This window comes from Patagioenas fasciata, chromosome 21, assembly GCF_037038585.1.
Source record: "Patagioenas fasciata isolate bPatFas1 chromosome 21, bPatFas1.hap1, whole genome shotgun sequence".
NCBI classification, from domain to species: domain Eukaryota; kingdom Metazoa; phylum Chordata; class Aves; order Columbiformes; family Columbidae; genus Patagioenas; species Patagioenas fasciata.
The window spans coordinates 726726-738904 of NC_092540.1; the positions used below are offsets into that span (position 1 = coordinate 726726).

Here is a 12179-nt window from a genome sequence, read left to right on the forward strand (position 1 = left end):
CCAGCTCTTACCAGCTCCTGCGGGCGGAGGCTGATGAGGATCCGCTCAGCGTTTTCACTGTCGTGTCTGCTCTCCATGAGCGCCAGGAGGAGCTTGGAGGCGTTGTCCTGGTGAGAAGACACGCTCACTGAAGGGAGCTGTGCCCAGGGTGGGCAGAGACCCCCACCCAGAGGCACCTGAGCCTCACACGGTAGAGATGCGCCAGCCCCGTCCCACCAAACCCACCTGCTCCCACACACAAGGACCTGGACAGTCCCCAGCGCACCCCACGGCACACGCAGCCGTGTGTGCCCCCCCGGCTGTGCCCACCTTCAGCTGCAGCACCAGGTCCATGCGGTACTTGCAGAGGGGGCTGATGTCGTTGAGGATGAGGGCGGTGATGATGTCGATGCCGTTCGACTCATGGGTGACGATGCAGCTCTGGGGGGTGACGCAACGTGTTACCCCACCAACGCTGCCAGTCCTCCCAGCTTCGCCCTCCAAGACAGCCCAGCCCAAACCAGCGCCCTGCGCACAGCACCAACCTGACTGCTTACCCTGGTTACCCCGGGCAGGGCCCCATTTCCATCGCTGTGTTATTTAACCCGTTTGCACCTACCCAAGCACATAACCCACAGAGCACTCCTGCGCACCCCAGCATCCCCCCCATCCCATGTTCTGCTCCCACTCCCCACTGTTTTCCCACCCACCCCAATTCCCCACTCGGGTGTCCCTGAGAAGGGGTGAGGTGCTCCGGACAGCCCGCGGCGGTGCCCGCAGACCTGGTTCTCGTGGCAGGGCCCCTGGCAGTACTCGGTGAGGGTCTCCAGCGTCTGGGTGATGAGCGCCACGTTGTACTCGTTGATGTAGAGCCCCAGCAGCCCCAGCCCCCCCGTGGTGCTGCCGCACATGATGTCGAGGAACTGCAGCGTCTCGCACACCAGGTTGTAGTTGGTTTTGTTGTTCTGGCACCGGAGGAAGTTCTGTCGAGGAAAGTCTCGGTCACCCCACTGACCCCTGCCCTGACCCCGGGCCCCGTCAGCCCTGTAACCAACCTGCAGGTCCCGGTTGTGGTTCTCGCAGAGAAGCTGCAGGAACCGCAGAATGGGCTCCATGATCAGGACTGTCACCCCCATCTCGTTGTTCTGGCCCTGCTCCCCGGCATCATGGCCCTTCCGAAACCCTAAGGCCATCGGGTACCGGGAGGGGGTGCCAGGCATCAGGAAGGTGTCTTCTCGTCCTAGAGGGAACCCAACCTTGTTAGCATCGAGCTGTCCAGCTAGACAGACACTGGCTCTCCCAAGGGGACGGGGCCCCGTACCTTTGGTGCCAGGATCAGGCTCATCTTTGTCCTCACGGGGCTTGTTCCCGATGTCACTCATGTTCACAGACACCGTAGACTTGGTCTCCTGCTGCGCCTTCTTCATCCGGTCATGCAGAACTTTGAAGAACTTCTCAGACTTCTTGTCGCTCGTCATGAGGTTGTAGAAGGATTTCTGGGAGGAGGGAGGACAGCGTTCAAACCTCCACCATGGGCTCCCACTGTCCCTGCCTGCCCCTCTGCTTGGGCAGTCTGCGGCACTCAAGACCTGGTCTGCTGATTTCTGCAATTCCTCTTCTGCACAGCCCCCAAAGCTGCGCAGACAAAGGGGCCTTGGCAAAGCGGGATGCTCAGGGGCCAACCCAGAACACAGGGCTGCCCAGCAATGCCTCTCAAGCCCTGGGACCGTCACATTGCACCCATCAAACCATCGCTGCCCGCACCCCGGGGCTGGCGCCCACCGCCCAGCACCTGGATCTCGGTGTTGCCCCCGTCCAGCAGCCGGATGGCAAGCAGGATGCTCTCCTGGAAGATCTTCTCGTTCTTGGTGTTCATGATGAGGTCAGCCACCAGCTTGGTGGCCCCTTCTCGGTCCAGCCGGCACTGCACAGCAGCGATGGCGGACCAGTCCTGGTCCTGGCCTGCGTGAGAGGACATGGACGGACGTGATGCTGCGGTGGTGCAGAACGAGCACAGCTCCGTCACTGCTGGGGCACCTCGGTCCCATCCCTTCCCCCCTGGATCCTTTTCTCCCATGGAGGTGGGGGCATGGAGAGCAGCTCCAGCCCTGGTCCCACCATGGCGTGGGAGCACTCGAGGTGTGTGCGACACAGGACAGGTGCAGGAGCCGCGCACTCACCTGCCCCAGCAGCATCCACGATTTCTCCTTTGGAACTTGACTTCTTGTTCTGCAGGTAATTGTTCAGGAGCATTTTCCGCAGCAGGTTGCCCTGCCAAGACAAATAAACATCGTGAGTCCCTGCGCTGGAGCGGGACGAGGCCGAGCAGCCAGGGCGCTGCAGCGCGGGTGCAGGGGCTGCAGGGCTGGGGACGCGCCAGGGGACCGTGGTGCTCACCCTCTCGCCGTATCTGTTCCTCTTCACCAGCATCTGCTGCAGCGTCCTCAGCACCTTGATGCACAGCTTCTCCTCCGTCTCCATCAGGTCCTTGGTGTGCTGCACCAGCCTGGCACCGCACAGCCACCGTTACACAGCCCAGAGGGACAAGGGGGTCCCCGAGGGAACTGTCCCCACCACCCCTCCGGGCTGCAGGCGCACACTGGGATGCACAGCCCACAAAGACGATGCTCACCAGCCCTTCCCAGCTCTCCCAGCACCCCCTGAGCAATTGCAAACATCCTCACTTGGACAGGAACCCTCCGCTCTCGCAGCGCTGAAACGCCTCGGTCCCCTCCATGAACAGCAGCTCCGGCCGGTGGAGAACATCCACCAGGACCGACAGCTCCGCCTCCACCAGCGGCTTCAGGCGATCCTCCAGCGCCGTGATGATGTCCTGAGAACCCCCACACACTCAGAGCCAGCGCACGCACAGGAGACGCACAGGGGACAGGGACCCTGCAGCGCCCGCGCCTGCCGCCACCATCGTCCCCCTGCCCACACCTGCAGCTTCTCGATGATGTTCTTGTAGTCCCACTGGTTGGGGGTGGCGGAGACGCGCGGGAAGGTCCGTGTAGCTGTCTTGTAGCTGGACGTGTTCCTCTGTACGGTGCTGGTGGAGCTGCTGTTGAGCAGGGAGCTGACGTGGGCGTCCAGGTCCATGGGCAGCGCGATGGAGCGGCTCTTGGCTGCGGGACAAGGAGCCAGGGTTGGGGACAGGTCTGACCCAGACTGTGTCATCAGCTGGGCCCTACCCAGCCCTGCATTTGCAGCAGAGATCTGGGTTGAACACAAGAGTAGACTCCTCCAGGCTAGTGACGGGTGGAGTATTTCCATCCATCCATCTCTCCCCACTGCCCAACCCAGCCCGACGCAGCATGGAAAGAGCCACCACCACCAGTTTTGGCTGGGAAAGCCCAGCAGGGAGATGTTGTAAGCACCCTGCCTGGGTGCAAAGGGAAATCCCCAGGCGGCTCGTCAGCAGCAGCAGTCCCTTCCATCCCTTCCGCACGCTGACTCAGCGCTGAACGCCCGGCCTGACTCAGGCGGCCACGGGCGGGCCCAGGGAAAAGCGCCACCAATCCCGGCTTTGTGTCCGGGTCTGGCACCAGCAGGGACACACCAGGGATCTCCCAGCCAAGCCCAGGCTTCGGCTCTTCCCACACCACGCCGCTCACACCCGGAGATTCAGCTCAAAACAGGCACATCCCAGAGCCCAACATCCCTGTTCCCCGGGGAGCCTCTTGCTGGGTGAAGGTGGCTCGATCCCCCGGCTGGGGCACAGCTGACCCGCGGCAGGTCCTTACCGACCATGGCCAGCGTGCGGATGCAGGCCTCCGCCGCGCTGCGGTGCTGCTGCTGCAGCCACGGACACTCCAGCAGCCGCGTGGTGGACTGGAGAAGCTGCACCACGATGGTCTGGTGGGTCTAGGGGAGAGGGCGGGTGGGTTTGTGTCAGCGCCAGCTGTGTCCAGACCTTGTTTTGGGGCTCGATGAGCCGCTGTCCTCCCCGGCGCCTCCTCACCTGCAGCGAGGTGCTGTTCTCCGAGAAGGGGGAGCTGAAGAAGGCGTTGATGGTGTCCAGCACCACCGTCAGCACGTACTTCTCCAGCGTGGGGTCTGGCAGGCGTTTCTCTCGCTTCTTGCACATCTGTGGGGAGAAGGGGGGATGCTGGTGGCACCAGGTGAGGTGAGCACGTCCTGGCCAGGTGCTGCTGGGACCTCGCTGAGCCGAGGGACGTGGCTGGTGACACAGCCCCTGGCTCTGCACCAGAGAGCCCTGACTGCTCCTCTGCAGCTACACCAGTCCCCAGGGTGCCCACGTCCACAGTGCTCCCTGGGCTTTGGGGGAGCCTCGGTGACACCAGTGTGCCCCCATCTGATGCAGCAGCTGTTGGTCCCTCCCACCCAAACCCCGCACGCACCTGGGCCATGTCCAGAGTGAAGTTCTCAAAGAGAGTCCAGATGTGGTTGCTGGTGTAGATCTCCTTCATCTCCACCTCCGTGTCCACGTAGCAGTGGTTGACGAAGTTCACGTAGGCCATCTTCACCTGCCGGGCGGGAGGGAGGCTCAGGCGCCCTCAGAAGGCAGCCGGAGCAGGGCCAGCAGCTCCCTGGGCCCCCGTACCTCCGTGATGCAGTCCTCGTGTGTCACCACCCGCACCACGTCCTCCAGGGGCAGCAGGGACGTGCACTTGATCTCCGTGTAGACGTTCTTGCCCTCGGCGCAGGCGGCCAGCAGGTCCACCAGCGAGATGTGGTACATCAGCGGGCTGTTCTCCTCCACCCCGTCCCGGGCTGCCGTCATCATCTCCAGCAGGGTGGCCAGTGAAGCCTTGTCGTTGTAGAAAACCACCACGTCGTCCCCGGCGTTGGTGAGCTGCAGGGAAGCGTCAGCGGTCACTGCTCCGGAGAAGGAGGGTCAGAAACCTCGCGAGGCAGCAAACAGCGTCCTCCGCAGCAGGGCAACCAGAGGGAGCACCCGGTGACGGGTGACGGGGCTGTGCATTTACGGGGAGAACAAATTATTTGCAGTGCAATCAAAAATCACAGCTTGTAGGACTCCAAAATGGCTCTTGGACCTTGCATTAAGCTCCTGGAGATGTTTGCTGCTCCAGGGAGAAGCCAGCATGGCTGCAAAGGCTCTTCCTCAAGGGAGAAGCCAACCGTGTGCTCCTGGGAGCTGTGCCAAGCCAGACCCGCAGTCCAGCCCCGGGGGCTGGGGAGAGCTGCTCACCTCGGTCATGATCATGTCCTGGCACTTCTTGACGTACTTGCCCTCGGCCTTGATGATGGTGTGCAGGAAGTCGAGGTACTGGACGTGGCGGCCGTGGGTGGCCACGCAGTGGATGAAGTGCTGCGGCACCGTCTCGTTGATCTCTGAGCAGAGCTGGTAGTTGTTGAGGAAGATGTGCTGCATCGTCTCGGCCTCCAGCAGCTGCGGGACCGGGGCAGAGTGAGGCTGGGGGCTGCGCGGAACGGCCGCCCCTCCTGCCCAAACCCTTCCTCCCCGGGGTCTCCTCCTCCTGCTCCCAGCCCCGGGAGCGGTACCAAGGTTTCTCCCTGTGCTGTTGCCTCCCACCACCCTTCAGCCCCCCCGCTCACCCCCGGGGTCAGGAACAGGTTGAGGTGTTTGTGCAGCAGGGCCTGGTTTTCCTGGTTGCCAGCACAAAACTTCTGCAGGAACTGGTGGGTGAACTTCAGAATCTCCATCATCTTGGCATCCCCCTGAGGAAGGGTGAGAAAAGCCCAGAGCTGGTGAGGGACGGAGTGCGGGGGGCGGTGCTGCCCCTCCTGCCCCACTGCAGCAGCGGGGTCCCCACCGCCCCCTGGGCACTTGGGGACCACCCGCCCACCTTCTCGTAGGGGATCTGCAGCAGATCCAGCATCACTTTGTGGGCGTCCATGTTCTTCAGCAGGCGCTGCTGCTTCTTGCGCACTTGCTCCCCGACCCCGCACATCTTATTCAGTCGCTCCAGGATCTGGGGACAGAAGGACCATGGCAGAGGGGACCGAGCCTGGGAGCCCGCTGGGATGGCCACCGGTGCTGGGGCTTGCTTGCCATCCAGATGTGCCTTCCAGGAGCCCAGCTGCTCCCTGCACGCCCGGCTGCGCAGCCCTGGGGACGGGATTTGGTCTCACTCACCCCCTTGACTATCTGGTAGTTCTCGCTGCTCTTCTCTCCCGGGGCAATGACCTCTTCGTCGGCTGCAAGCTGCAAGGGGACAGAGACATGCCAGGGTCCCACCGCAGCTCTGCAGAGCCTGGGCCACAACCCCACCCCACAGGACCCCCCAAACCCCACCACGGAGAGGGGCCACAGCCCATGGAGCTGGACTGAAGCTGCAGCTCTGCCTCCCAGGGTCTTGCTCAGGGCTCTCACCTCCTTCTTCTCCTTCTTGTTCCCCTCCACCGCGCTGTCGCCTTTGCTGCTGCCCTTCTTGTCCACCCAGAGCTCCGATTTCTCCACCATGGTGCGGAGTTTGTCCAACTCCGACTTGATCACCTTGTAGTTCTCGACATCCTGGGCTGAGATCAGCAGCTGAACCTGCAGCAACATCCCCAGGGTTCTAGTTTGGGGCACAAACCCCCTTCCCCTTCTCTCCCAGACCTTCCTCCCAAGGCAAGGGGCCAAGATCTGTCCCACGTCCTGCACCCACGGCCAGCGGTGGGCTCCGAGGTGCCCCAGGGCAGCGTTACCTGTTTGAAGGTGTGCAAGACCTCCTGCCGCTGGCTGAAGTGCTTGAAGAGGAGCTGCAGGGAGCCGGAGATGAGCGGCGGGTAGTCGTGCATCGTCAGGTGGATCAGCACCCGCAGGAACATCCTCCCTCCCTCGTCATCCACCTCCAACATGCTGCTCGTCTTCCTGCAGCCAGGATGAAAGCGCGAGGCGTTAGCAGCTGCGTGGGAGCTGGTGTGCGCTGTCACCCCCCGGGGGCGATGGGGACAGCCGCATCAGCCTTCACAGCCTCATCTTCCTCAGCAGCTGCAGCTCTGAGCCTCGGCAGCACACACAGGAGGACAGAGCCCCACGGCCAGGCTGACCGTGCACCGGGGGCAGGACTCACCCCACACCAAACATGGCCTCGGCGTGCTCCCCGATCCGCTCCAGGTTCATGGCTGCGGCTGGGGGAGAGGGGAAGGACGTGAACGGGTGAGCAGTGTCAGCGCTGTGCACTGACATCCACCCCCAGGAGCCAGCTCAGCTCCCAGTCCCTGCTCCAGCATCCCTGGTGGACACAGACCCCCCCATCCCTCCAGCACGACCCCGGCGGGCACGGGGACGCAGAGCTGCTGGAGCTGTCACCTCCAGTGCCCGTGTCCCCAGCCTGGGGGGTTTGCTGAGCTGAAGTTGAACCAAGAGCAAAGCGGGAGAGTTACTTGTGGAGTCGAAGGCGGGAGCCGTCCCGTCGGCCGCGCTGTCCTGCATGGGGTAGACTTCCACAAACTCCTTCTTGAAGACGGAAAGCAGGTAGGAGATCCTGTAGTCCAGCCGCACGTTCAGGATGAACTGGCAGTGGTGAAGAAAGCAGACGTGAGCCCTCTCTTCACGCCAGCTCTCTCTGCATCAGAAACCCGCGCCTTCCCCCAACACCGCATCCCACGGGTCCCATCTGCAGCTCCACAATTCTCCCTCTCCACCACCTCCAACCTGCAGGATCTCCAGGATCTTCAGCTTGGTCTCCATCACCACGATGTTCTCGTTCTCAATGCTCCTCCCTCTGTCCACTTGCTCCGGGGCAGAGCCAGCGCTGAGGTTCGGGGAGCTGAAGATGGACTGCTTCCTGCTCAGCACCATGGTGGACATCATCTGCCCGACGCCCTGGATCGACCGCCGCACGTTCTTCCCTGCAGAGGCAGCCAGAGCGGGCAGAGTTCACGCGGATGGAAAGGGAGGTGGTAGAGGACCAACGGAAGGTCCCACCGACACCAGACAACGCTGCAGATATTAATCAGAGAACACGTAGGAAGGTCTGGCCATTTCTCTGGCATGGCCAAGGGCTCCACACCTCGTGTTTCCCAGTGCAGACCCACCGAACCTTCCATGCCAGCAAACTGCTGCCTTGTTTTCTTGCAGCCAAAACTGGAAAGCGCTGGGCAGGACATGGAAAACACCCTCCTGCGGGACCATGGTTCTGGAGCAGGGCCTCACCTGTCACCTCGTCATTGTAGACTGCCTGCATCATCAGCTGGGGGTTCTGCACGCAGTCGATGATGCCCAGCAGCGTCCGCGTCAGCCGCAGCAGCTCACTGAAGCTGTAGAACCCGAAGTAGATGAGGTTGTGGGCAAGGCTGACGACCTGGGGAGAGACAAGGCAAGTCCAGCCCTCGCCGTGCTCAGGGCAGAGCAGGACAAACGGACATGTGGACAGGGACAGCAGCGCGGGGGCCCTTATTGCTGCAGCCAAGCCGCGCTGTGTCCTGCAATGGGACGGGGCAGCAGCAGGACTCGCACCTCGAAGGTGAGCTTGTTCTTCTCCTCGTTGGCGAAGGGCACCGCCTCGCTCACCACGTTGTTGAGGTAGTCCTCCACGAACTCCATGGTGCTGGCAAACTTGTTCTTCTTGTCGTCGCGCGAGACGTTGAGGTTGGAGTCGTAGCTGCGAGGGGAGAGCGGCTGAGCACGTCTCCTTGCCCCAGGAGCACCGTCCAGGCAGCTGCTGAGGCAGCACGCCCAGAAGGGATGCCCACGACTGCGATGGAGCCCACTTCCTTCTGCAGGCTGAGCCCTGCCAAAGTCACCCCACAAATGCCCCCTTCCCGTCCCTGGCTAAAGCCCAGCCAGCCCTACACGAGATGGCACCTGCCCTCCCACCTCCTCCCTGTCCCGCAGAGCCGCCGCGAGCCCCAGCGCGTCTCACTCTTTGATGGTGATGGCCGTGGGGATCTCGGTCCAGAGCCGGGCAAACTTCACGGGCATCACCAGCTCCTGCGGGTCCCTGTCCACGTGCACGTGCAGCATGAGGTGGCAGAAGGACGCCCGGAGATCGAAGGGCAGCATCTCATCCGCCATGCAGAGGAAGATCAGGTCCACGCCCAGCTGCTGGGAGATCTCCTTGATGGCCAAGTACTGGCGATCCAGGCACATGCGGGCAAAGAGCTTCAGCTGGTACCTGTGGGGGACAAGAGGGAGTGAGTGCGTGCGACCCTGACGTCCTCGTCTGGGGAGACGGTGCAGCAGGATCATCACCTGTAGTAGCTGAGGACATTCTCGTCATGGGCATTGCCAGCCCGGGCCTCCTGGGCCAGCTGCCGGATGCTTTTCTCGTGGTGGTCGTTGTTCTTGTCTGTCCAGGTGAGCCAGACCTCCTCCTCCGAGTACTCGATGCTCAGGTACTCATGGCTCTGGGACATCTCCTTCACCGGCCGCAGCCTGGGGCAGAAACGGGGTAAAACTGGAGACGCTCCCGTGGGTAAGGAGCGGCTGCACCACGATGGGTGACGGGATAGACTGGATATTGGGAAAAATGTCTTTATGGAAAGGGCTGTGGGGCATTGGAACAGGCTGCCCGGGGCAGTGCTGGAGTCACCATCCCCGGAGGGTTGGACAGACGGACATGAGGTTCTCAGGACATGGGGCAGTGCCAGGGGTGGGTTAGTGGTTGGACTCAATGAACTTGAGGGTCTCTTCCAACCAAAGGGATTCTGTGATACTAAGGCAGGGCCAGGCACCAAACCCCGACCGTGGAAAACCTCTCCCCTTGGCTGCTCACTCGGTTTTGATGAGGATGTCGCTGTTCTTCGGGTCCAGCACACACTTGCAGATCAGTTCCTGCGTGACGGGGATGGCGATGTGGTTGGACACGCACAGGTCCGAGAGGTAGTCCAAAAACCTGCAGAGCAGAGACACCTCGCTGTGAAGGGGGGTCCCCAGGGCCTCTCCCCACCCACCACGCCGCACAAAGCCCTTCGGGATGGGGACACGCACCGTGGCTCGCGGTTCTTGCGCACCAGGCTGACGAAGGTCTCCACCTCCGTCTTGGTGATGTGCTTCTCCAGCAGCTTGCGGTTGTTGTGCAGCAGGGCGGTGATGGTGTCCTCGGCCAGGATGTCGTAGCCAATCTGGGACTGCATCATGCCGAACTGCTTGGCGATGTGCTCCTGGAGCAGGCAGAGAGCCGGTGAGCCCAGGGGCTGGTGCCGGGGTCTGGCAATGCCCCTGGGGCTCCCCCGTCGCCTCCCGCACCTGGTTCTTGCGATAGTCCTCCTGGGAGTGCCGCAGCACGCGGTAGCACAGCCGGAACATGTACTGGTAGGGAGCGTTCTTCTGGTCTGACAGCTCCTCCAGCCGCACCAGGGGCCCTTCCCCACCCTTGTCCTTGAAGGGGGCTTTCAGGATCCCAAAGATCTGCCCAAACGCAAGGATGGTGTTGCCTCCCCCATCACCGGCCGTGTGGCCGAGAGGGCTTGGAGCAGCCCCGCAGCACAAGCTGGGGAGCAGCTCCATCTCCACGGGCTGGTCCAGAGCCCTGGCCACCAGCAAGGACACCCCCGTGGGACCCCAGCAGAGCCCGGGGGCTGCTCACCTGCTTCAGGATGTTCTGCTCTCGCATCAGCTTCTGGCGCTCCCGGTTGGGCTTGGTCACCACGATGTCCAGCACGTTCTGGCCATTGTTGGGGACGTCACTGACGAAAAACACCAAGTCCTCCAGCAGCTGGATGACGAACCTGTGAAGGGGCACAGTGGGACCCTCTGGCTGGGGAAGCTGCTCGCCCCCAGCCGCAGGTCCCTGCTCCGACGCTGGCGCATTTTGCAGGACCAAAAGGCCCATGTTCAGGGCTCAAAACACCGCCAGGCGATCCTCCCCTCCCTGCTGGAAGCTGCTGGCTGCCCTAGAGCAAGAGGTTTCAGAGCCCCTGTGTTCCGAGGGAAACCATCGCCACGAGCCAGGGCAGAGCCGGGGCCTGAGCTGGCGATTCATGCCGGGGATTCGGCGTTTAACGCCTCTGCCCCCTCGGTCACCCTTGCGGACCCACGGGGCGGGCTGGCAGGGCGGAAGCCGCTCGCTCCGTCCCACGGGGTATCTGTGTTTGCTCAGGAAGCACCAAGAACCCACCCACCTAAAAATAACAGTGTGACTAACCCGGCTGCCCCTATCGTGGGGCCATCTCTCAGCCCCTCGGATATTTTCCCAGCGGCGCAGGAGGGGCCGGAGCGGGGCTGTGGCACTATCTGGCTTCCTCGCCAGACCCCTGGGAGCCGCCGCCGCGGGTTCGGGTCGCGGGCAGGGACGCGGGGCAGCACTGGCACCCGCGGCCGGGCAGGGGCCCCGTCCTGCAGCGGTGCCAGGAGCCCTCGGAGGAGCCGGCACGGCCTCGGCCCCTGGGAAAATGCCTTCTTACCTGCGGTCATTCTGGCTGAGAAAACCTTCGTTCATCTTCTCCACCACGCTGGCCAGCATCGAGCTGGCGTCGTTCGCAAAGTCCAGATCCCGGATCTCAGACACGGGCACGGAGACGATGGCGAAAGCTTCTTTGTCTTCCTTAGTGGGGCACGTGCCCAGCTGGGGAGCAACGGGGAAGGAGCATCACACAGACAGGGCAGCGCTGACCACGTCCCACCATCTGCCCCCCGCCCCAGGTGAAGCCAGTGACCCTTTTGTCCCATCAGAAGGACTGGGGTGGGCTCTGCGTTACTGGGATGGGCTCAGGGCTGGTGTGCAGCCACCCCTGGGCTCGTCGGGGTATCTCAGCCCTGGGTACAGCCTGGAAGGAGCACGCCAGGAGCTACTGGGGCACAGGGGAGGAGGGAGCGGGGCCGCACCATGAGGCGGATGGGCCTCTCCTCGTCGATGTCGATGGGCACGTAGGTGCTCTGGATCCAGGTGTTGGTGCAGAGGTGGCGCAGCCTCACGTAGGAGTTCCTGCAAACGGCACCGTGTGCCGGTGAGCGACCCCCGCACCGCCACGCCAGCACCCACCACATCCCACAGCAAAGCCTCCGCAGGAACAGGCTTGCCTGAAACTCCACGCAACTAAGCCTCGGACACCGCGGCAGCGCGGGCTCACTTACCGCGGGACGAAGGAGTCGGTTTTCTGCAGCGTGGTGGGGTCCAGCTCGAAGAGGGAGGCGATGTCGTTGCCGTGGGGCACGGCCACCAGCCGGTACTTGATCTTCTCCCCCGTGTTCCTGCGGCTGGCGCGGCCGCTGCCCCCCTGCACCGGGGAAAGGGGGGTGAGCCCGGCACGGGCGGCACCGGAGGGGACGCGCAGCGGCCACGCTCGGAGCAGAAGCTTTTGCTCGGATGAGCCTCGCAGCACAG

General features: G+C 63.1%; 1 protein-coding gene across 4 annotated transcripts in view; it reads right to left on the reverse strand.

Moving 5' to 3' along the window:
• Positions 1–12179, reverse strand: part of ITPR3 (inositol 1,4,5-trisphosphate receptor type 3) — a 36244-nt gene that overhangs the window by 9098 nt on the left and 14967 nt on the right. For 3 of the 4 annotated variants that reach the window (XM_065854799.2, XM_065854798.2, XM_065854801.2), the window contains 33 exons: positions 11930–12072; positions 11681–11780; positions 11260–11420; positions 10443–10584; positions 10103–10264; positions 9845–10017; positions 9630–9749; positions 9107–9289; positions 8778–9029; positions 8372–8516; positions 8069–8216; positions 7568–7764; positions 7297–7426; positions 6984–7041; positions 6616–6781; positions 6299–6463; positions 6062–6130; positions 5772–5897; positions 5521–5643; positions 5153–5353; positions 4544–4795; positions 4341–4466; positions 3941–4066; positions 3723–3843; positions 2920–3104; positions 2664–2812; positions 2377–2485; positions 2160–2250; positions 1772–1941; positions 1035–1475; positions 762–962; positions 310–420; positions 12–107 (listed from right to left, as the gene is read on the reverse strand). In XM_065854799.2, the coding sequence (XP_065710871.1) occupies positions 12–107; positions 310–420; positions 762–962; positions 1035–1475; positions 1772–1941; positions 2160–2250; positions 2377–2485; positions 2664–2812; positions 2920–3104; positions 3723–3843; positions 3941–4066; positions 4341–4466; positions 4544–4795; positions 5153–5353; positions 5521–5643; positions 5772–5897; positions 6062–6130; positions 6299–6463; positions 6616–6781; positions 6984–7041; positions 7297–7426; positions 7568–7764; positions 8069–8216; positions 8372–8516; positions 8778–9029; positions 9107–9289; positions 9630–9749; positions 9845–10017; positions 10103–10264; positions 10443–10584; positions 11260–11420; positions 11681–11780; positions 11930–12072 (5142 nt within the window). The remainder of the gene's footprint in view (positions 1–11; positions 108–309; positions 421–761; positions 963–1034; positions 1476–1771; positions 1942–2159; positions 2251–2376; positions 2486–2663; positions 2813–2919; positions 3105–3722; positions 3844–3940; positions 4067–4340; positions 4467–4543; positions 4796–5152; positions 5354–5520; positions 5644–5771; positions 5898–6061; positions 6131–6298; positions 6464–6615; positions 6782–6983; positions 7042–7296; positions 7427–7567; positions 7765–8068; positions 8217–8371; positions 8517–8777; positions 9030–9106; positions 9290–9629; positions 9750–9844; positions 10018–10102; positions 10265–10442; positions 10585–11259; positions 11421–11680; positions 11781–11929; positions 12073–12179) is intronic. The other variant, XM_065854800.2, reaches the window with a different exon arrangement.